The 24,880-nt window shown below is 42.9% G+C and overlaps 1 protein-coding gene across 1 annotated transcript; it reads right to left on the bottom strand.

Moving 5' to 3' along the window:
• Positions 1-17,419: 17,419 nt before the first annotated feature.
• Positions 17,420-20,111, bottom strand: PPP1R3G (protein phosphatase 1 regulatory subunit 3G). The gene has a single exon (XM_066372238.1). The coding sequence runs from the start codon at positions 19,087-19,089 to the stop codon at positions 18,034-18,036; it is 1,056 nt and encodes a 351-aa protein (XP_066228335.1). The 5' UTR covers positions 19,090-20,111; the 3' UTR covers positions 17,420-18,033.
• Positions 20,112-24,880: the final 4,769 nt, after the last annotated feature.

The raw sequence follows: 24,880 nt of genomic DNA, 5'->3' as shown, positions 1-24,880 counted from the left end.
AACATACAGATAGAATGCTATGGACTAAAGTGGTTCTGAACAGAAACTCACGTTTTTTTAATCATCTAAAAATTAAGAAAAAAACCTAACTCTCTCTGAGAAATAGTAACCTCTTTCACCTACTTAGGGTATTCAAAGATGCCACTTCAACTGCATCACAACAGCCTCTTCAGACAAGGGTTCTTTCCTCAGAGATGACAAGACCCGAGCTGTTGGGACCACAGTCCAGGCAACACTACAAGGCAGCCCCTTTAAAGACTGTTAGTTTCCCGTGGCCATAAACTTCTAATCTGCTGGAATGGATTCCTGAATACAACATGAGCATTGCTATTTGCAGGAAACTCTCCTGCCAGATGTGCTCATTGATTTTTCAACTTGAAGATGCAATGTTTTGAGCTTAGTTCCCAAAATCCATCTACTTTCAATCTTTATTCAATTCAGATTTTCAGACCAAATTTCTCATTTCAAGACACATTAGGATGCTGTTGACTCTCCTGAGGAAATAACTTCAGAGAACCAGTTTCAAAGGACCTGAGCTATGCCAAAAATATGAATGGGATGAGTAGATATAATCATGGAGAAAATATATGGGTCTAATTTCTTTAAATATCTGTAAGTTATTCTAAAGTATATTTGTTTCCAGAGATGTTGGTAGCTTTCCCGGTTGAACTGTCTCTGAACTCCTGACTTAAATAGATTTCTATTCTTCTGTTGGATTCTGTAGGCAAATCTCACCAGCACATCTGAAAAGTAAGCCCTTGATCTTTGCCATCTCAAAAAAATCTACATTCAGCTGAAATGCGACTGTTCTTTTCTTGCCAAAATTTGTCTGCTTGTCTGCTCACAGACAGCCGAGGGCAAAGAACCAAACTTCATAAAATGCAAATGCAAAGTCTACCAAAAAGATTCAAAGGAGTTCAAATTTTAATAGCCTAATGTATAGTATTTAGCAGTCCGACAACCAGCCCTTGGAGAACTAAAGAAGCATTTAGGGCTATATTGTGATAGTCTCCCCAATCAGTGAAAGGTAGTCTATAGAAAAACAAGAAAACATTGCAGGTCACCTAGCAGAATGTGTCTATTGTGTAGTTCAGAAGAGAAACCAGGATCAGCCTCTCACTGTGGGCTTCCAGGCATGGGCCTGCTTATCTACAAGATAGCCACTTATCATGTCTGTAAGAGGAAAGGTGAATCATTGGACTGAGCCTAGGTTATTAGGTTCCACCCTGCTCCCAACCCCTTGACCTTGTGATTACAAAGCGCACATCCCTGACCCCTGGAGATTATCTAGGTCATGGCATCATGGTAATTGGCTGGGCAAAAGCTGGACTGCAGAAAGCTCACTGTCAAGGTTGCTTGTGGTACATTTACACAATGGGATACTACACAGCTATAAAAAAAAAAAAAGGAAATCTTACCTTTTGTGACAGCATGGATAGATGTGGAGACCATTATGCTAAGTGAAATAAGCCAGTCAGAGAAAGACAAGCACCATATGATTTCACTCATAAGAACTAACAAGCAAAATAGAAACAGACTCATACATAGAGAGCAGGCTGGCAGCTCTCAGTTGGGGGGCGGGACTAGGAAAGGGAGGTGGAGGGATAGAGCAAAAAAGGACCAAGGGAAAAAACTTCATGGACACAGACAATGGTGTGGAGATCGCTGGAGTGGGCTTGATGGAGTGGCGGAGAATATAGGGGTGATAAATGACGACGGACAGAAACTCGACCTGGGGTGGTGGTGGTAAACACCAAATACGGTGTGCAGAGATGTGTTATAGAATTTGGCATCTGAAACCTGTATAATTAGATTAACCAGTGTCACCTCCAATAAATTCAATTAAAAAATAATAAAAGAGGAAAACAAAAACAAAATGAGGAGGTGTCTATTTCGCTGTGTGCTAACATGTGTGTATGCGGTCAAAAACCACAGTATCCAGGCAAGCCCCACCCTGATTGGGGCCAATGTGTGGGCAGAGCAAGTTGGGCGTGCTCAGGGAGAAGCCCACTGCTTGACAGGAGGATGTTCCCCTGCCCCTAGGGCCAATCTTGTCCCACTTCTAGGGCAGCAGGAAGGCTGCTGCCTGTGGACCGAGATGCCTCAGTGTCCCCAAAGCTGGGTGGGCTCCCAGTGTCCTTCTCCCACTTCCTATGGTATGATCCTGGCCTTTCTAGTTGGATCTTGGAACCAGCTAGCAACTATGATTCATAAACCTGTGCTGTGAGGGAACACTTTGTTTCATATGTCACTCAGCTAAAGAGGGCTCTCCCACTAAATGCAGAGCTGAGCCAAACACTAACCTCTGCGTTTTGCAGTAGAGAAATTAAAGTAGTTTATTGGTAGGGCACCAAACCAGGAGAACAGGGAACTAGCACTCAAAATCCAAACTCTCAAGATGATTTTTAATCAAGGGTTTTTAAAGGCAGAGATTGGGGGTTAGGGGTTAGGGGTTGAGGATGAAGCTGATTGGTTAGTTCTTGTGTAAGCCTTCAGTGGTTTGCCTCAGTCTGATTGGTTCAGTTCCTGATGCCTTCCTCACAGTGGTCAGGTGGTCTAACTGGTCCAAGAACTAAGATTCAGCGAACTATCTCATGATTGTGCATTATTAACATTATCTTTAGAGCAAAAGACAAAAACTAAATGTCTTGTGACCATTTTTATTGTTTAAAATATTGTTTTGTGTTTAAAGAGCTACATTTTTCTATTATATCAGCAAAGTATACTTTTTTATATAAATAAATTTTTATTAATTTTAATGGGGTAACATCAATAAATCAGGGTACATATATTCAAAGAAACATGTCCAGGTTATCTTGTCATTCAATTGTGTTGCATACTCATCACCCAAAGTCAGATTGTCCTCCATCACCTTTTATCTCGTTTTCTTTGTGATGCTCCCCCTCCCCCTCCCCCTCTTCCTCCCCCCCCCCCATTAACACCACACTCTTGTCCATGTCTCTTGGTCTCGTTTTTATGTCCCACCAATGTATGGAATCCTGCAGTTCTTGGTTTTTTTCTGATTTACTTATTTCACTCCATATAATGTTATCAAGATCCCACCATTTTGTTGTAAATGATCCAATGTCATCATTTCTTATGGCTGAGTAGTATACCATAGTGTATATGTGCCACATCTTCTTTATCCATTCTTCTATTATTTTTTTACAATGATTAAGGCCTTTAAGCAAACTCTTGGCCAATACAGCAAGAATCCATAAAAGAGTAGTGTCCTTAACATGTTCACCAAGTCCAAGTTGGCACCAACACCATTTCAAATACCTGCAAATGCAACTGAACCCCAGTTCAGTCCATTAGGAGCTGTCACAAGGAGCAAGAGTCCAGGAAAAGTCCACATGGCACTGGAATTGTTGTCACAATTCTATACTTTGCAGCTCATGTCCAAGTCCCAATGACCGCTGCTTCTAGCTGGTAATGATTCAGGTAGACCGGAAAAGCCATCTGCAGCATGTGTGGAAATGGAGCTTCTGTTCTCCTCTGCCTGGAGAGATGAGACCAGGTTGCTTTTCCCTGGAGCTCTGCGACTGTGGCATGGTAAAGAGAACCTTGTGATACACTAAGCTGGGTGGCAAAGGTAAATTCATAATAGAAATTGGCAAAAGGGGGAAAGAGAGATCTAAATTAAGAGTAGGTCCCATCCTGAAATATGAGTGGGGCATTGAGGTAGGAGGAATAAAGGAAACACTATATATTAAACAAAGGAGCAGAAAATAGGACTATCAACACCCACAACAGAGATCTTTGAGGGAAGAATAAAAAACCTGACTATTCAGGCAAGACATAGTTAAGTGGCCCTTGTGCAAGTGAGATCAGTTTTCCTGCTTCTTGGAAGAAATACCCTAGGCTCATCCACAGTGTCGTAGATGGGGCCAATGGCCCTGGGCACCTTCAGCCTTCAGTGGCAAACCCCACCATTCTGGGCAAGGTTAGGTCATAGGTGACTGGAGCAGGGCTGGAAGAGACTGAACCCTCCCTTAGAGGAGTGAGGGGGGAGCCTACCTTCCAGTGTCCCTTTTTCCTCACAGCAAAGGTATGTAAGCCTGGCAGGCTTTAGCTCAATGACCTTCCTATTCACTATTGAAGCAGGACCCAGATGGAATCCTATGAGACCCCTTTGGGGCATTGGAGCCTTTAAGGGCGTATCCTAAAAGCTGGTAGTTCACCTGATCTCTATTGGGCTTTTTCTGCCTTTTGGTACCTTAAAAGCCATGCTCAGAAGATCTCACTGAGGGGTTTGAGGATCCCCATCCGCCTATATAAACCTTTTCCGTATATCTGGAGCTTTTTGGAAAAAGACAAAACAGTGTTATTAGCTGGATCAAATAAAAGAAGGTAGAAGTTTGAAGGAGAAAAAGATTTGGTGTCTCCTGTTCATCAGCATTCAAAAGAAATTTAAATTTTTTTAAGTAAAAAGCATGATATGGTAGACCCATAGGAGTTCCAGGATATGACTTTTAAATTTTTTTAAATTGACCTTAAAATATTTGCTGGGTACACTTTAATAATACCTTGACTTTAACGATTATAAGAAATACCCATAATTTGAAAGCTTTGACAAAATACAGTAAAAGCTTTTGCTACATATGCAGGAGCATTGTCAGTTTAACCAGTTTAGGAAATCCAACAATAGAAAAATGCATACAGACAATGAGGTATAACATGCTTAGCAGCCTCTCCTGTTCTGACAGAGGTTACTATAAATCCAGAATAGGTATCCACTGTAACGTGGCCATAGGACTGCCTGTCAAATGAAGGTATATGAGTAACATCCATTTGCCAAAGTTGTCCTGGTAGGAGTCCTTGAGGGATAACTCCAAATGAAGGGACAGATTGTAGTATAGGACCCCTTGGACAGGATTTACCAATCTGCCATGCTGCTTCCCGAAAGTTGAAACTGTTTACATAAGGCTGCAGCATTCTGGTGATGAATAGTATGAGACTGAATTGCTCGATCTGTCATGGTTGCTCCAAATAATTTTCTTTTGGGTAGCTTGATCAACAACGGCATTCCCTTGTGCTAAAGCTCCAGGGAGTATGGAGTGAGCTCGAGTATGTCTTATAAAACATGGAGCTCTATGTTGGCATACAAGTCTTCGAAGAAGGAGGAACTGCTTAAATAGTTCATCAGTAGTTGTCCCTAAGACAGCAGTCTTTATAGTGGAAACAACCATAAGTAAATATTTGCTGTCTGTATATAGATTAAAGGAGGAATATGGCAAATGCTGAAAAGCCATGATAATGGCATATAATTCTAGTCTTTGAGCTGATTTTAAGTTGACTGTTTCAGTATAAAGTTGTCCATTGATTTGCAAAAGCGATTTGCCATTTAGTGGAAGTTTCCCAGAACCATTGTTGTTGATCCTTTGAAAAAAGGAACAACAATAATTTTGAGGCTCAAAACCTATAAACTGTAAGGGTTGCCTATGCCCCTTGATAATCCAGGAGGCGACAAGATAAAAATATGAAAGTGTATTACATGGGCTATTAGATGGTTCAATGTGCCCAAGCTGTAGCTGCTCTTGTACCAGTTGAGCAGCTGCCCTAAGTTTCTCCTGAGGAAGGGGCCATTGGTCTACCCATACAGGATTTTCTGATTTCCAAGTAATTGGGTCTGCACAATGCATTATTGGGGTAGTAGGAGCTACCAAGGCCCCTATGCTAAATTTTGATATCCTAATCCACACCTTCTGGTATTAGGTGCCACTTCTATGGGGGTGAGAATTCCTCGCTGTTCTTTCCCTAGTCCCTTAGTGGGCAAAAATCCCCGCTCAAGCATCTGAGTACTTAGGACTGACAAGCAACGCTCCCATATTTTTCAAAACATCTCTACCCCACACATTAACTGGCCATCCAGGGAGCACATAAGACTTAAAAAATCCAGAATGACCTTCTTAATCTTCCCAATGTAAAAACTAGAATTTTGTCGAGGGGATTTACTCTGCCCTATTCCTTGTAATTCTGTGGCTGCTGCATGAGTGGGCCAGGAAGGAGGCCAATGTAGCTTAGCAATAACAGATACATCAGCTCCAGTATCTAAAAGTCCTTTAAATATATGCCCATATATTGTTACTTCCATTTCAGGGTGTTCCTGACCTATTTTTTTAAATCCAATTGACAAAATTAGAGGAGCCAAATCACCAATTTTCTTGGGGCCCCTTTTGCAGGATGTGACCTGAGAAGCAGAATTAGCATCCTTATAATATTATATTCTTCTAACTGCCTGAATTAGCTGTGAGACAAATTCTTTTTTTTTTTTTTTTGATTAATTTTAAAGGGGTGACATTGGTAAATCAGGGTATATATGTTCAGAGAAAACATCTCTAGGTTATTTTGACATTTGATTATGCTGCATTCCCATTGCCCAAAGTCCAATTGTCTTCCGTCACCTTCTAACTGGTTTTCTTTGTGCTCCTCCCCTCCCCCAACCCCCTCCCTCTCCTTCCTCCCACCCTGTAACCCCCACACTCTTGTCCATGTCTCTGAGTCTCATTTGTATGCCCCACCTATGTATGAAATCATATAGTTCTTAGTGTTTTCTGATTTACTTATTTCGCTCAGTATAATGTTATCAAGGTCCATCCATGTTGTTGTAAAAGAACTGATGTCATCATTTCTTATGGCTGAGTAGTATTCCATAGTATATATGTACCAAAGTTTTTTAATCCACTTGTCCACTGACAAACACTTGGGCTGTTTCCAGATCATTGGTATTTTAATCAGTATTGCATTGAATTTATACATTGCTTTGGGTAATATAGACATTTTAATGATGTTTATTCTTCCTAACCATGAGCACGGTATATGCTTCCACTTGTTTGTATCTTCCCTGATTTCTTTTATCAATGTTTTATAATTTTCCAAGTACAAGTCTTTAATCTCCCTGGTTAAATTTATTCCTAGGTACTTAATTTTTTTGGTTGCAGTTGTAAAGGGGATTGATTCCTTAATTTCTCTTTCTGACAGTTCATTGTTAGTGTATAAAAATGCCTCTGATTTCTGAGTATGAATTTTATATCCTGCCACCTTGCTGAATTCATTTATCAGGTCTAGTCGTTTTTTGACTGCGCCTTTAGGGTTTTCTATATACAATATCATATCATCTTCAAATAATGATAGTTTTAATTCTTCTTTTCCAATTTGCATACCTTTTATTTTTTTTTTCTTGTCTGATTGCTGTGGCTAGGACTTCCAGAGGTATGTTGAATAAGAGTGGTGAAAGGGGCACCCCTGCCTTGTTCCTGATCTTAAGGGGATTGCTTTTAATTTTTCTCCATTGAGTATGATGTTGGCTGTGGGTTTGGCATAGATGGTCTTTATCATGTTGAGTTGTGTTCCTTATATTCCCACTTTGCTGAGAGTTTTGATCATGAATGGGTGCTGAATTTTATCAAATGCTTTTTCTGCATCTATTAAAATTATCATGTGGTTTTTCTCCTTCCTTTTGTTTATGTGATGAATCACATTGATTGATTTGTGAATATTGTACCAGCCTTGCCTCCCAAGAATGAATCCCAATTGATCATGGTGTATAATTTTTTTCATATATTGCTGGATCTGATTTGCTAATTTTTTGTTGAGGATTTTAGCTTCTAAATTCATCAGGGATATTGGCTTATAATTTTCTTTCTTTGTGTTGTCTTTGCCTGGTTTTGGAATCAGAATTATGCTTGCCTTATAAAAGGAGCTTGAAACTCTTCCTTCCTCTTAAATTTTTTGAAATAGCTCGAGAAGGATAGGAGTTAGTTCTTCTTTGAATATTTGGTATAATCACTTGTGAAGTTATCAGGCCCAGGACTTTTCTTTTTGGGGATTTTTTTGATAACTGTTTCTATCTCATTTGTTGTAATTGATCTGTTTAGGTTTTCTGATTCTTCCAGATTAATTTTTGGAAGATTATATGTTTCAAGGAATTTGTCCATTTCATCTAGGTTGTCTAGTTTTTTGGCATACAGTTCTTCATAGTATTTTCTTACAATATTTTGTATTTCTGTTGTGTCAGTTGTTATTTCTCCACTCTCATTTCTAATTTTATTTATTTGAGTTCTCTGTCTTTTTTTCTTGGTCAGTCTGGTTAAAGGTTCATCGATCTTGTTTACCTTTTCAAAGAACCAGCTCCTGGTTTCCTTGATCCTCTGTATTGTTTCTTTAGCCTCTATGTCATTTATTTCTGCTCTGATCTTTATTATTTCCTTCCTTCTACTAGCTCTGGGCTTTACTTGCTGTTCTTTTTCTGGTTCTTTTAGATGTAGGGTCAAGTTATTATTTTTTTTTTTTTGTATTTTTCTGAAGCTGGAAATGGGGAGAGACAGTCAGACAGACTCCCACATGTGCCCGACCGGGATCCTCCCGGCACGCCCACCAGGGGCAACGCTCTGCCCACCAGGGGGCGATGCTCTGCCCCTCTGGGGCGTCACTCTGCCATGACCAGAGCCACTCTAGCACCTGGGACAGAGGCCAAGGAGCCATCCCCAGCACCCAGGCCATCTTTGCTCCAGAGCGACAGAGAGGAAGGAGGGGGGGGTGGAGAAGCAAATGGGTGCTTCTCCTATGTGCCCTGGCCGGGAATCGAACCCAGGTCCCCCACATGCCAGGATGATGCTCTACCACTGAGCAAACCGGCCAGGGCCTGGGTCAAGTTATTTATTTGAACTTTTTCTAGCTTCTTGAGGTATGCCTGTAATGCTATGAACTTCCCTCTCAGGACTGCTTTTGCTGTGTCCCATAAATTTTGAGTTGATGTATGCTCGTTATCGTTCGTTTCTAGGAATTTTTTATTTCTTCTTTGATCTCATTGTTTACCCATTCGTTATTTAATAACATGATATTTAGTTTCCAAGTGTTTGAGTATTTTTTAGTTTTTCTGTTGTGGTTGATTTCTAGTTTCATGCCATTGTGATCGGAGAAAGTGCTTGATATAATTTCCATCTTCTTAAATTTGTTGCGACCACTTTTGTGCCCTAACATATGGTCTATTCTAGGGAATGTATCATGAGCGCTTGAAAAGAATGTATATTCTGCTGTTTTAGGGTGAAAGGTTCTGAAGATATCTATTAAATTGAGTCGATCTAGTATGTCCTTTAAGTGTGCTGTTTCTTTGTTAATTTTCTTTCTTGAGGATCTATCTAGTGATGTTAGTGGGGTATTGAAATCCCCTACTATTATAGTATTGCTGTTGATCTCACCCTTTAAATCCATCAAAGTCTGCTTTATATATTTAGGTGCACCTATATTAGGTGCTCCTATATTAGATACATAGATATTTATAATGGTTATCTCTTCCTGTTGGATTGCTCCCTTTATCATTATGTAGTGACCTTCTTTATCTCTAACTATAGTCTTTGTTTTGAAGTCCATTTTTTCTGATATAAGTATTGCTACCCCAACTTTTTTTTCATTCCCATTTGCGTGAAATATTTTTTTCCATCCTTTTATCTTCGGTCTATGTACATCTTGTGTCTCTTGTAGACAGCATATGTACGGGTCCTGTTTTCTTATCCTTGCAGCTACTCTATGTCTTTTGATCAGATCATTTAATCCATTTACATTTAAGGTTATTATTGATATGTAATTATTTATTGCCATTTTATTCTTTAAAACTGTATTCCTCTTTTGCTATATTCTTTTTCTCCTTTGATCTGTTTACAACAAGCCCCTTAGCATTTCTTGCAGCCTTGGTTTGGTTATAGTGAATTCCTTGAGTTTTTTTTTTTTTTTTTTTTTGTCTGGAAAGCTTTTTATTTCTCCTTCAATTTTAAATGATAATCTTATAATCTTGCTGGATAAAGTAGCCTTGGTTGTAGTCTCTTGTTCTGCATTACTTTGAATATTTCTTGCCATTTCCTCTGGCCTCAAGTGTTTCTGTTGAGAAGTCGGATGTCATTCTTATGGAGGCTCCTTTGTAGGTGATAGTCTTTTTTTCTCTAGCAGCTTTTAATATTTTCTCTTTATCACTTAGCTTTGGTATTTTAATTATGATGTGTCTTGGTGTTGATTTCTTTGGGTTTCTCTTTAATAGAGTTCTCTGTTCTTCTTGAACATGTGAGATGTTTTCCTGCCTTAATTGAGGGAAGTTTTCAGCTACGATATGCTTGAACAAGTCTCCATCCCTGGTTCTTTCTCTTCTTCTTCAGGAACCCCTATGATGCAGATGTTATTTCTCTTCATGTTGTCACAGAACTCTCTTAGAGTTTCCTCAGACTTTTTGAGTCTCTTTTCTTTTTTCTGCTCTGCTTCCATGCCTTTATTTATCTTGTCCTCTAACTTGCTGATTTTTTTCTCAGCTTCATCCATTCTGCTTTTAATTCCTTTTATTATGTTCTTTGTTTCTGATATTGTATTTGTCATTTCTGACTGATTCTTTTTTATTATTTCTATGTCCTTTTTTATATTTGCTATCTCTTTATTTAGGTGTTTGTAATGACCATCTATTGTTGTTCTAATATCTTTGAGCATCCTAACAATCGTTATTTTAAACTCTGCATCTGGTAGTTTGGTTATATCTGATTCATTTATGTCCTTTTCTGGGGGTTTCTCTTGATCCATTTGTGTTGCATTTCTCTGCCTTCTCATTTTCTCTGTGTAAAGAAGGTTTGGCCACTGGAGTCCACTGGGTGTGGCCTCTGTTCCCTAGGTATGGTCTGTCAGCAGGCCTGCCACCCCCTCTGCTGTTGCTGCCTAGGGCATTTGGGTATGGGCGTTGCCGGTGCCTGCCTACTGGGGCTGTTGCTGTGGTTTCCACCTCTCCTTCACAGAAGTGGCTGTGATCATGTGCTTGGGTGTACAAGCCTTGGTGGCCGAGGCATTTGCCCGGCCCCCGTGGGTGGCATTATTCTTGGCCCTGAGGGCAGTGGTGAGTACCTTTGCTCAGATGCAGGTCTCTGCCTGTTTCTGGGCTTTTGCCCTGCCCTTGCAGGAGGAGCTCGCTCATGGAATGGCTGCAAGCCTTGGCTCCTTAGGCCAGGTGGGACTGCATACCCATGCTCAGTAGTGGGACTCTGCCTGTTCTGGGTTTTTGGCTCCACCCCCGTGGGAGGAGCCAGCTCCCAAGTCAAGCCACAAGCCTCTGTTCTGTGGGCGGGGCAAGTCTGTGCTCCTGCACCTTTGCTCAAGGGCTGGTCTCCACCCCTTCCGGGGTTCCCGCCCTTCTTCCGCAGGCTGGATTACAGGCTGTCAGCAACTGGGCTTGGCCGCTTTTGCGCACCCCCTCCTCCCCAGCCAGGCAAGACTGAGCTCACTCCTGGGCCCAGCTTCCGCCCCTGCCAACAGAACTGTGCTTCTGCATCTCACCACCACCTGCCCTCTGGTGAGCCCTCAGCCGTGTGGGTGGGGGCACTGCAGCTCAGATCCTAACACTCACTACTGTAGTCCCAAAAGCTCCATCCTTCTAAGCAACTTTGCTCTGAGTGCCGCGGGAGAGCTTGTTTGGCTGGTGTCCTGCTTCTCTTTGCTGGTATTGCTGTTTCCAGGGGAAATATTCACTTTAGATTTGGGGAGTGACTCGTATCAGGGGCTAGGGTGGCTGTCTCCCAAAATGTTTCTCCCTGTGCCTCCTAGATTACACTCTCTTCCTGCTACTCTGGGACTCTCATTTCTCCCCATCCCCTGGAGCCCCGGGTGAGTGGTTGTGAGAGAGGTGTTCTGCGCGGTCCCTTTAAGAAGAATCCTGGGTCTGAGAAATCAGTCTCCTTCTCACAAACAGTATCCTGACTTCTTTCCAGCTAAATACTGGCCTGACCTGTGGTGGCGCAGTGGATAAAGAGTCGACCTAAAAATCCAGCTAAATACTGTCCATACACCTCTTCTAGGCTCTGGGGCTGCAGGCTGGGGCTTTGTTCCTGGGACTCAGGACTCTCTCCTCTCTGCTAAACTCACTTCCCGCCACACGAGTCTCTCCCGGCTGCCGTTTGCTCCGGGGAGCTGGGCAGCCCTCTCCGTGTTTCTGCTTTTTCTACCAGTCTCGGTGTGGCTTCTTCAGTGTTCCTTGGTTGAAGAGTCCTCTTAGTTTAGTCCAGAGTTGGTTTTTCCAGGGGATAGTTCTTAAAATTATTTTATAATCCACTTTGGTTCTGGGAGATGGATGTTGGTACGTCTGCCTACTCCAGCGCCATCTTGTCTTCCAAGCAAAGTATACTTTTAAACATTTCTCCTGAAACTTGCTTTAAAGGCAGGCCTTCAGAATAACACATTTTCTTCATCTTTGACTATGAGCCAAGTGACAAGCAAAGCATTAGAAAGCCTAGCTCAGTTGGTTAGAGCATCATCCTTATACATCAAGGTTGTGGGTTCAATCCCCTATCAGGGCACATACAAGAATCAACCAATGAATGCATAAATAAGTGGAACAAAAAATTGCTGTTTCTCCCTCTCTCTTTTCCTTTCTCCCTCTCTAAAATAATAAATTTAAAAAAATTTTAAAGCTTAGACCTACACCTCTGGACTCTTATGATCTAACATTTAAACATGTTTACTCTTGATGGTATCACATACATACAGACTGCTCATTCCCAGCCACTGCTTCAGAAACTCTTCAGATAGGTGACACACATCCCATTTAACATCCCCAGACCCAGTGATCCATAGACCCACTTGCCCTACTGAAATCTATTTGGTGTAGGTCAGGGTCACTAAATGAGCTGAAAACTTGGTTATTGATCCCTAGAACTGGGCAAGACATATAAGCTATTATATTTATAAGCAGAGGTATATTTATAAGTTGAGGTAAATATTACTGAAAAAAACAAAACAGTAAGTCCCCTCATTGTGGAAATTTTGCTTTTGTGGTGAGTACGTGTGTTTTCATTCCATTCAGAAAATACTCTTAGATATTTCCTTACTCTGGTATGGACCCTTTCTTTAAAACTAACTTTTCAAAAACAAATAAAGCCTACTCTAACTTCCTCACATTTTGTTACTAAATGTTTGTAATGAAAGTTGGCACTTCATAAAATAAGTTGACATTTAGAAAATTACCAATTCTAGTTCTTTGAAAGGTGGTAACCAGGTGCAGAAATACTGGGCTGTTCAAAATATTTTACATGATTCTGAATCCCAGATAGGTGGGATATGAAACTGAGACTCATGAACATAGATAAAAGTGAAATGGTTACCTCGGGGGAAGGAAATAGGGAGGAGGGGAGTGAAGAAGGACAAATATATGGTGATGGTGAGGGAAAATTATTTGACTTTGGGTGACGGACACACACACATAACGCTATCAGCAGTTCAAATGCTATAGAGATATCCACCTGAAACCTATGTATTCTTAGTGATCTATGTCAGCCCACTAAATTTAATTTCAAAATAAAAAAAAATAAAAATAGGCCTGACCTGTGGTGGCACAGTGGGATAAAGCGTCAACCTGGAACACTGAGGTTGCCGGTTCGAAACCTTGGGTTTGCCTGGTCAAGGCACATATGGGAGTTGATGCTTCCTGCTCCTCCCCCTTCTCTCTCTCTCTCTCTCTCTCTCTGTCTCTCTCTCTCTCCCCTCTCTCTAAAAATCAATAAATATAATATTTAAAATAAATAAATAAATAAAAATACATGAAATATAAACTTAAATAAATGATAAATTTAGAGAATTTTTATGTTAAAAAAAAAAAAGCTATTCTTGCCCTGGCTGGATAGCTTGGTTGATTAGAGCATTGTCCCCGTATGTGAAGGTTGAGGGTTCAATTCCTGGTCAGGGCACATGCAGGAACAGATTGATATTTCTGTTCTCTCTCTCTTCCTTTCTTTCTAAAACTCAATTAAAAAAATAAATAAAAGCTGTTCTCCAAGATTTAGGGGAGACTAAAGCTAGATTTCCTTTCCTAACAGCCATGTTTGACTTCATTATATATATTATGAAGTAAGTTCATTTAAAATTAATGGTTTGAATCCCAAAATATACTTTTGAAAATCAGTAGCTTTTTATGAGAATAGGAATGTTGTAAAACATGCCTCCTAAAAACCTATTTCATATCTATTATATTCTATATTTAATGAGTAACCATTTTTAAAAATACCAGACAAGAAAATATTTTGAGCATTATATTGGGAACCTAATTTCATCCTAATTTAATTTTAAGTAATCCAAAACAATCCAAAATAATGCATTATTATATTACCATATAAACCAGCATTTCAATCTGAGTTATAGGCTATATACATTATCAATACTTTTTAATGAAAATGTATTCATAAATACACAAGAAAAACATAAAATGTATCTAGGTGTTGTTACTATGCAAAAAGGCACTATTCAAAAAGAAATGGTATACCAGACCCAGTACCAAAATTTGCATGAAAAGATTTGACTACTTTTGTATTTACTAACAAAATATAAGATAATTTTGATAATTGTTTATTTTAATTGTTACAGTTTTTATAAATATATGTGAATTAAGAATTCATTATTTCATCTATGTGATCATTTTTTAATGTTTTACCCCAAGTGTAAAATCATAATTAACATCAGATGTCTTTCCATTAATAAGTTACTATTTTAAAATTCTCCATGATCTATTATTACTTTAACAAACACTGCTACAGTCAAAAGGGATGTCTCTAAACCAGAGTTCAAACAAAATAATTCTATGGCTTAAGACTTCCATTTTGCCCTGGCCGGTTGGCTCAGCGGTAGAGCGTCGGCCTGGCGTGCAGGGGACTTGGGTTCGATTCCCGGCCAGGGCACATAGGAGAAGCGCCCATCTGCTTCTCCACCCCCCCCCCCTCCTTCCTCTCTGTCTCTCTCTTCCCCTCCCACAGCCAAGGCTCCATTGGAGCAAAGATGGCCCGGGCGCTGGGGATGGCTCCTTGGCCTCTGCCCCAGGCGCTAGAGTGGCTCTGGTCGCGGCAGAGCGACGCCCCGGAGGGGCAGAGCATCGCCCCCTGGTGGGCGTGCCGGGTGGATCCCAGTCGGGCGCATGCGGGAGTCTGTCCGTCTGTCTCTCCCCGTTTCCAGCTTCAGAAAAATACAAAAAAAAAAAAAAAAAAGACTTCCATTTTAAGGCACAACAATATCTTAGTTTTTGTAGCTTGATGTTAATTCAGATGGGTGCTATATTTCAGGTGCATTGATTTATTATTTCTTAAATGTGCCAAAAATAATAATAAATAGAACCACTTTAAAGTGAGGCCAAAGCTGCCATGCCAAAAAACAAAAACAAAAACAAAAAAACTGCACTGCGTGTGTTATACCTCAAACCTAAAATATTAAAACAAAGCAAAATAACCTTGGACTTGGCCTAAAGCAACATTATATCCCAAAGAGTTCTTTGCAAAGATAACAAGAAAGCAGATAATATGACTATCAGACTGATGACTACCAGACTGAAAACTAAAAACATTGTTTAGAATTAGCATGGCTATGTTAGCTTGTCTGTACCAACAGAAATGCCTTCCTTCTATTGATGTAATTGTTTTCCTTCCCTTTCTCATAAATACCCTTGCCTTTGTCTCCTAATTGGAACGCTAATTGGGCTTTTGCCTAAATCAGTGCATCACAAATAGCTATTCATTGATTTCAAATAAATGCTTGTTGCCATTCACTTTGAAAGGTCTTTTTAGTTTTAGGTTAACAGATGAAAGAAAGCAACAGATTTTTTCCCCTTCCCAGTACAGTAATAATTGTACATTGGTGTCATAGTATATATTCTCACCAAGATTACTAAGAACATTGTAAACAGTTCTACCTTTACCCAAAGGAAGTATAATTCAAGTGGCAAATTTTACTAAAAGTTCAACTGCTTTATTAGGTATAACTCAGCATGTGGTGTTTAAAAAATAGAGCAGGAATGGGCAAAACTTTCTATAAAGATTCAAATAGTAAATAGTGTAGACTTTGCCATATGGTCTCTATTGCATCTACTCAACTCTGCTCTTGTAACAGAAAAGCAGTGGTAGATACATGAAAATGAATGTTCATGGCTGCATTCCAATAAAACTTTATTTATGAACACTGAAATTTGAATCTCATATAATTTTCATGTATCACAAAATAGTACTCTTTTGAATTTATCCAACTGTTTAAAAATGTAAAAATTAAAATATATGTATATATATACAGTGTGTCCATAAAGTCATGGTGCACTTTTGACCGGTCATAGGAAAGCAACAAAAGATGATAGAAATGTGAAATATGCACCAAATAAAAGGAAAACCCTCCCAGTTTCTGTAGGATGATGTGGTAGCATGTGCGCATGCGCACATGATGACGTAACACCATATATACAGCAGAGCAGACCATGGCCATACCAGTCGAGATGTGGACGATACAGAGGGAAGTTCAGTGTGTTCTGTGGATTGCTAAATTCAAATCCATGACCAAAGTGCAATGTGAATATCGGCGTGTTTATAACGAAGCGCCACCACATAGGAATAACATTACTCGGTGGGAGAAGCAGTTGAAGGAAACCGGCAGTTTGGTGGAAAAACCCCGTCCTGGTAGGCCATCAGTCAGTGACGAATCTGTAGAGGCTATACGGGATAGCTACCTAAGGAGCCCTAAAAAAATCTGTGCATGAGCCCACATCAAACTGCACTGAATAGGTATGAAACCAGTTAAAAGTGCACCGTGACTTTACGGACACGCTGTATATAATAATAAAATAAAAGCATTAAGTCTTTTTAGCTCTCAGGCCCTACAATTACAGGCTACAGGCTGAATTTTGGCCCATGGGCTGAACATGCCTACCCTTATTCAGTAGTGAAACCATCGCTCCCGTTACAAAGCAAATTCATTGTACTAGTCATGTGCAGGCAAACATGAAAACTAAAGAAAAATTATCAAGGGATGACCAAGGTGTAAAGGACTCAAGTCCTCATCCAGGATGCCCACCTGTCCTGCTCTTATATGGCCTGAATCCGTGTATCCAAAGCCATCAGCAGTGAGTGAGGGTAACCAGCCCTCGTGCCCTCAGTCCTGCTGCGTGCAGGGCACCCATGTGGTTCTGAGCAGCATTTACTTGCTGGGCATGTTCCATAGTCCATCAAGTCACTACTACCCGCTGTGACTTAGAGTGGGACAGACAGCCACCTTTTCATCCCTCATCTACTGCCCTTGGAGTTGAGCTCCATGGACTGCTAATAGCTCAGAGAAATCTAGCAGATGTATGTGCTCTGCCTACACAACGGGGTTGGGGATGCATGGCCAGCTCCTGGGGCTCTGGCGTTTGGATTCACCAACTTCCTATTTGGGAGGGGTACAGAACCCTCCCACAAAAAAATTTTAAAGAATACTTTTGCCCAACCTGGGAAATTTGGGCCTTTACAGTAGACAGAATGGATCAAAGAAAGGAAATTTGGAAATACCGTTGTTTACAGTTAAACTGCACACATCAGCTGAGGAAGTTCGCCTGTCTACTAGAACCTCCCAACCCCCTAGGGGCTGAAATACAAAATGCAACGTGAAAGGGTATGCAAGCAGCCTTTACTTTTTCAAAGGACATTTGTACAAAGGCACAAGTAAATAACATCAAATCTGGACAAACATCTCCCTGAGTCCCGTTAAGAGAAAAGGACAGTGGGCCAAAGCCCCACCCGCTTTTCTCTTAGAAACAGCGCCCGAAGGAAGGCTCCCGCGTGCATTTAAGTCCAGCACTTCCTTTGGGGCGATGTGGCGGGATGCTTCATCCTTTCCTTAAGACCTGTGGGGTCTCCAGCAAGCTGCAAAGGTTAAACACGATGTTTACAGTTAAAAACACATCCCAAGGTCTTACAGCCTCGCTCAGGAGTCAGGAGCCTTTTTCTTGGAGAAAACTAGTCAAAGTCTTCAGGATTTATTCCCATTCTGACGCTAGGGCAGAATTCAAGAGGCCGGCTAGTAAGGCCTGAGACGAGAAGATAGACCGGGAGGTTGGGTGCTTTGCCCGAGCTCACCATGCTTGCTCATGAGATCCGTCTGGGTGTGACTTTGCAACCGAGTGGCTCCCTCCTTTCTTTCCACGCTCCGCTCACTCCAAATAGACAATGCTCAGCAAAGCTTCGGGGAAAGTTCCTCAGCGCGGCTCCCTTTCCACGATCCCTCCAAGAGTCAGAGGACGTCCGCGGGACGCACGTAACGCAGTGTATAGTTAGCCCCCGCGTTATTGTCCCAGTACTCGCCTTGGGCGCAGCGGTAGCAGACCGCAAAGTGGACGGCGACGTCTGGCGCGTTTATATCCTCCCCCTCCTTGGGCTGCAGACCCGGGGGTAGGCACAGAGAGAAGTGGAAGCGCTCGGTACTATGCTCCTCCTCCGCACGCCCTGGCCCAGGTTCCCCCGACCGCGCCTCCTGCCGCTGGAGCGAAACTGGCTCACGCTGCAGTTCCGCGGCCACGTCCAGAAAGGAGCGCCATTCGGTGAATGTGTAGCGGACTGCCACGGCCCTCGGCCCGGGGTAGCCCAGCACCCGGCCGGAGCCTGTTACCTCCGCGCCCCAGGGCGCCGAGCAGTGTACGCGCTCCAGGCACACGCGCTGCCGCCGCAGGAGCTCATCCGCGGCGCCCGGCCCGGGAAGCTCGAAGACAGGACGGAGCTGCGGAGGAGGCGCGGCGAGGGGCGCGGAGGCCGCCGCCAGCAGGCTCGGAAGCTGCTGCAAGTCCCCGGCGCTCATGGGAAAGCTGCGGAGGCGGGAGAGCACGGCTGAAGGCACCTGCGGCTCCTCGGCTTCGCTGAAGTGCTTAATGCTGGCCAGGCTCAGTCCCAGCGCGTCCGCGAACTGCACCCGCTTCTTGCACTTGGCGCAGCAGCCATCCGCGCTGTGCGGCGCGTCCTCGGCCCTCTCGTCGCCTTCCGCGTCCAGCCCCTGGGCAACCTGCTGTCGCTGCTGCAGGAACTTGGCGGCCTGCAAGATTGGGTCAGCTGGCAGCGAGAAGGAACGCGCGCGGCGGCGGCGGCATTCCAGTAGCTCCTTCTGCTCCTGGAGGGCAGCCTGGTCCTCCGGGGACAAGGGCACTGCGTCGGGGTCTCGGAACTCCGCTCTGCCGCCGCCGTCCCTGCCACCCTCCATACAGAGGACCCCCGCGGTGGGCAGCGCCTCGGCTGGCGAGGGGTCTCCAAAGGGCGCTGGTCCCTGAGCCTCTAGTAGCTGCGTCCCCTGGGGTTCCATGAAGCCGTCTGGGCTCGGAATCTATATGGGTCTCGAACCCCCGGCTCAAAACTCTTTTGGAGATTTAAAACTTTGTGTCGTCGTTGACAGCGTGCAGCGCGCACCCCGGGCTCCAGAGTAGAATGCAGTTCCACGTGGGTGCCTTGGGGTTTTAGCAGCAGTGGGAGGAGGTTGTGGGGCGGGCTCTGTGTCAGGCCGCCTAGGCATTGAACCTGGCGGTGACGGGGAAGGGCCTGCGGCGGGGAGGCGTGGCTGTGGAACACCTGGAAGCAAGGCGGAGCCGGGCTGGAGCGCGCGGGCGGGGTTTCTGAATACTCTTTGCGGAAAGTGGGAGATGGCGTTCTGCCTGCCGGGGGCTTCTCTTCACTTCCCTCCCACCCGGCGGGTCCCGCAGCGGCCCTGCCTCTGGAGCTTCTGGATGAACTCGCGCTCAGCTTTCGTAGACACTGGCATGAGCAGTCTTCCTCCGGCCCGTACGGTTAGCCTACAGGTCCTGACCGGTACGCCCTCGGAGGGTCGCAGAGCGGGCTCCTGCTAGCTGTCGCACCGGCCCAGGAAGTCCGCCGGGCAGGGGCGCAGCTGAGGAAACCCCGCCTCGGGGAAACAGAGGGGCGGCCCGGCCAAGCGCTCCGAAGCCTAGAGCGCCTCCCTCTCGTCCTCTTCTTTTCTTCCAAAAAACCTCAGGGCTCTCCGGGCTGCAATCCCAGCTGGGAGCCTGACCTGGCTCGCTTGCCTTTCGGCGCTTCCGAAAGCCGTGCTGCGTGGGGCCTGGGCTGAGTCTGGGCGGGGACCGTGCGGGGACCGCAGAGGAGTGGACAGAACAGCGAGCCGAGAGCTGCCGGAGGCCATTAGTTCGGGGCCTGGGAGCACGTCCCCATCCTCCCCTCGTCCAGCCCGCCGACGCTCGGAGTTCCGCGCGCACCGCCCCCACCGCGGCGGGACACCCGCGCCACTGTCCGCAGCTCCCCCAGCGCCCCTCCTCGCCCGCGGGGCCTAGGGGCCTGACGCGCGCTGGGACTGCGAGGTCGCCGCACAGCCGCTCCGAAGCTGTGAGAGTTCTTCCCGGAGCCTTCTAAGTGAATGAGAAATCTGGGGATTGGGGAGACTTCAAAAGTGTCTTTTTGTTGTTTTTATTTTTTAAGGCTACTTTGATCTAAGTAAGTGATTCTCAAAATGTAGCACGCATCAGCATCACCGGGGGCAGTTGTGAAAACATTGCTGGGCCACCCTGGAGTTCTGATTCCGTAGGTCTGACGTGGTGCCCCCTAGTATTTCTCACAAGGGCATAGTGGTGCGGGGGTCTATACACGAATTTTGGAAACGACTTAAAACACCTAGGTGGGTTTAAAACGTTGGAGATTCTAGAAACAGATCTATCTCAAACAAACAAAAAAGCAAAGCCCACTTACCCACGTCATTTAACAGAGGCATAATAACTAAAGTATGATCTTTGGCTGCTCTTATTTCTATGCCTGTTCTCCCTCTTGAGGTAGTGGCTTTGTGGCCCATTCTTTCATTTCTCAGGTCACTCACTCACCTAGCATGACCCTCCTCCAAGCCACTGGCATAGCCCTGATGGAGAAGTTTTACCAGATCCTTGCTTTGACACCAACTATGTACATCTACCAACTATGTTCTAAACACCTCACCTTGACATAATCTGACTCTAGGCACTTTTCCATCCCTCCTCCCCTCTATTTAGGAAGTCATTTTCTGCAAAACGCCCCTATAAGCCTCATGGGCAGATGTGAGCTATAACATCAGTGCCCCAGGCCCCCTGCTCCAAATCTAGCTGAGAAACTGGATTTTTATCTGTTTGACACATTGGAATTTCCCAACATTTCATTTAAGCAAAGAACTCCACAGCAAAACAACATCACTGTCATCACTATCATTATCACCATCATTGTCACCATCATCACCATTGTTAATGTGAGAAAGGTCCAAACCTGTAGAGACATTGTATAAGAGTTTATTTGAGCCAAACTGACAACATGCTGAGGAACAAGATCTCAAATGCTCTGGAGAATGACAGTTCCGCAGCAGTTTTGACACATTTGAAATTGAGGGAATTAAGATTAGATGAAGGTAGGAGAAAACAAAGACAGTTAACAAGATTATGTGTTCCCTTTGGAGGTGGTTACACCTCCCTCTGCAAAAGGGGACTACTCTGGCATTTCAAAGGTGTGTTAATCTAGATGCAAGAACCATAGACACGGCTTGCTTAAGACAAAGAGAAACCTTTTTATAAGCCTCAGGGGTGTGACCTGCCCAGTTAGGTATTTACTATTTATTATAGCATCCCTTTTTCTTCCATATTTCCTTTTAGTCATAAATTAATCTGAAGAATACATTGATGACCAAACTCTCGGGCAGGTAGTGTAGTTTTACTGTATTAGGAAGGCTCATTCCTAGCAACATCAGAATCAACATTGTCTTGTTGAAATAGTGGGTCATTGGGCATGGGCAATATGTAAGTAACTATGGTATGTGAGTGGAGGCCAAATCTTCGCAAGATGGAAAGGCAAGTAAATGGAAGGCAGTCAATGCTATGGCCTTCATTGTGAATAAACACTCTGGGTCATTTCTATCCTGTGAACTGTCATAATCCTAATTTTTCCATTAATCTCATTTTTCTGTATTTTACATCTAGTATAACATTTATATAAGCCATAAAAAGTATTAAAAGGGCCCTGGCAAGTTGGCTCAGCAGTAGAGCATTGGCCCGGTGTGTGGAAGTACCGGATTTGATTCCTGGCCCGGCACACAGGAGAAGTGCCCATCTGCTTCTCCACCCTTCCCCCTCTCCTTCCTCTCTATCTCTCTCTTCCCCTCCTGCAGCCAAGGCTCTGCTGGAGCAAAGTTGGCTCCAGTGCTGAGGATGGCTCCATGGCCTCTGCCTTAGGCACTAGAATGGCTCGGATTGCAGCAGAGCAACACCCCAGAGGGGCTGAGCATCGCCCCCTGGTGGGCATACTGGGTGCATCTGGATCCGGCACTTGCAGGAGTCTATCTGCCTCCCCTCCTCCCTTCCCCCTTCTCACTTCAGAAAAATACAAAGAATAAAAATAAAAAGTAAATTTAAAAAAAAGAAAAAAGATTGTATCAAAAATTTTTTAAAGGTATTAAAAGTATCTTATACATGTTTGATAATCATAAACAGTGGACTAGACAGAAAAACCCAAAGAACAAGTACAACTTATTATGATTAACATCAGTAGGCAACAGCTAAAGAAAATCAAACAAATGGCTTCTGAGTTCAATATCAATCTGTGGGTATACAGGTCTGTCAGGATCTTGGGGTAGCTGACTACCTCTTGTGTCAGTGGCTTCTCATCCTTGAGGAATATTGTTGTCCATTGTAGGTGGAGATAAGTGTCAGAGACAGACGGAGATGTCCATTTGTATTTGGGTGCCTGATAAAGTCTCTTTCAATGAAGTTGGAGATTTTCTTTATATGATGTCCTTTCCAATAAAAGAAATATCTTGGTGACAGTCAATGACCTTTAAAGTCTTTGTCTCTTGGGAACTCACTGTGAAAGGACGTGGTTACCAATTTGGCATTTTCTTGAAGTGACTTAATCAAACCTTGACAATAGTGTAAGATGTCTCCTTTCAATAATGTCAGTTCCTAAGTCCCTTCATCGAACTTAAGTCCAGTTAAAAACACTGATGCATAAAGGAACACAAAACCTAAAAACGGTTTTGCCAGGGAGCCTTTAAGAGAAACACGCGGCCATCTTGGGTTCCCCAAAGTCCTAACTAGTCATTTAATTTACAACTGCTGTTTAGCCATCCAATATAAATTAGGAATTTTCTTTATCACTTATTTTATAATGCTTCTCATGCCATTTAACATAAAAACAAATCTTTCTAGATGTTCCACCGTCCCTTCTGGAACACAGCAGTTATTTCTACATATATTGAGATTTTTAATCCTTAAATCTTTGATTTCTAATGAATAAGAAGTAAGCAATTAGCATTCTTTAGCTTGCCAGATTTATAAAGACATTTATAACCTCTAGAAACATAAGCTCTTGTACTACAGTGTGTCTGTAAAGTCATGGTGAACTTTTATCCGGTCACAGGAAAGCAACAAAAGACTATAGAAATGTGAAATATGCACCAAATAAAAGGAAAACCCTCCCAGTTTCTGTAGGATGATGTGGCAGCATGTGCGCATGTGCAGATGATGACGTAACACCATGTATACAGCAGAGCAGCCCACGGCCATGCCAGTCAAGATGTGGATAGTACAGAGGAAAGTTCAGTGTGTTCGGTGGCTCGCTAAATTCAAATCCGTGACCAAAGTGCAACGTGAATATCGGCGCATTTATAACGAAGGAATCGGCGCCACCACATAGGAATAACATTACTTGGTGGGATAAGCAGTTGAAGGAAACTGGCATTTTGGTGGAGAAACCTCGTTCTGGTAGGCCATCAGTCAGTGACGAGTCTGTAGAGGCTATACAGGATAGCTACCTAAGGAGTCCTAAAAAAATCTGTGTGTGAGCCCACATTGAACTGCACTGAATAGGTGTGAAACTGAGAGAGTTTTCCTTTTATTTGGTGCAGATTTCACATTTCTATTGTCTTTTGTTGCTTTCCTGTGACCGGTCAAAAGTGCACCATGACTTTACAGACACACTATATTAAATACATTTCATACAAAGGACAGAACATTTTATGAACAGACCCAAATTTATCTTTTACTTTCTTTGTAATAAGAAGCTAAAAATAAGTAAAAAGTAAATCTATGTTTGACAATTAATAACTTTTTTTTGGTAAACTTAGGTAAAGATATGTTTGTTTTGCCTGACCAGTGGTTGCACAGTGGATAGAGCATTGACCTGAGAAGCAGAGGTCCCAGGTTCAAAACCGCTAGATCGCCAGCTTGAGCATGGGCTCACCAGCTTGAGTGTGGGGTCGCTGACTTGAGCATGGGTTCATCAATATGATCCCATGGTCATTGACTTGAGTCCATAGGTTACTGCTTGAAGCCCAAGGTCACTGGCTTGAGCAAGGGGTCACTGGCTCAGCCGGATCTCACTGGTCAAGGCATGTATGAGAAGCGATCAGTGACCTAAGGTGATGCAATTATAAGTTGATGTTTCTCATTTCTCTCCCTTCCAGTCTCTGTCTCTCTCTGATTCTTGCTTTCATCACACAAAAGAAGTTTCTTTTACTTAAATCAACAAATTTAAACTAGTTTTTATTTACTAAAGATTAATTTTAGATAGATTGTGTGATCATGAAAAGGTTTTGAGTTAGTTTCTAAGTTCTGAGAATTTTTAGAATATTCAATATTTATAAAGGCTTACCTTAGAATCAATTAATTTTTATTTATTAAATTAATTTTAACAATAGCATCTGGAGATAGAAAATGACCTCACATTTATAATATACATGTATAGACACACACACACACACAAACACTCACACAGAGCTTTTAACCATGAGAAAAACTCACTAGTTTATAAACAAAACAGTTGGATTCAAATTTGATTTTGGCAGTTGGTATAAGAAGACACATAATTTGTACCCATCCCTGACAAGTCAAGTTCCAAATGACCTCCCCCTTTAAAAATAAAGCCAGATGTTTGTTTATTTTTAAATATGTAATGCACCCTGGCTGAATAGCTCAGTTGATTAGAGCATCATCTTCATATGCCAAGGTTGCCGTTTGATCCTTGGTCAGGGCACATGCAAGAATGAATCAATGAATGCATAAATAAGTGGAACAACAAATTTCTGTTCCTCTCTTAAATCAGTAAACAAAATTTTTAATTTA

The sequence above is a fragment of the Saccopteryx leptura genome, chromosome 3 (assembly GCF_036850995.1).
Source record: "Saccopteryx leptura isolate mSacLep1 chromosome 3, mSacLep1_pri_phased_curated, whole genome shotgun sequence".
NCBI lineage: Eukaryota > Metazoa > Chordata > Mammalia > Chiroptera > Emballonuridae > Saccopteryx > Saccopteryx leptura.
This window is presented reverse-complemented; position numbering and strand designations above follow the sequence as displayed.

Bases quoted from the DNA above. Each gene is read 5' to 3' on its own strand.
- PPP1R3G (XM_066372238.1), bottom strand. From the start codon at position 19,089: ATGGAACCCCAGGGGACGCAGCTACTAGAGGCTCAGGGACCAGCGCCC.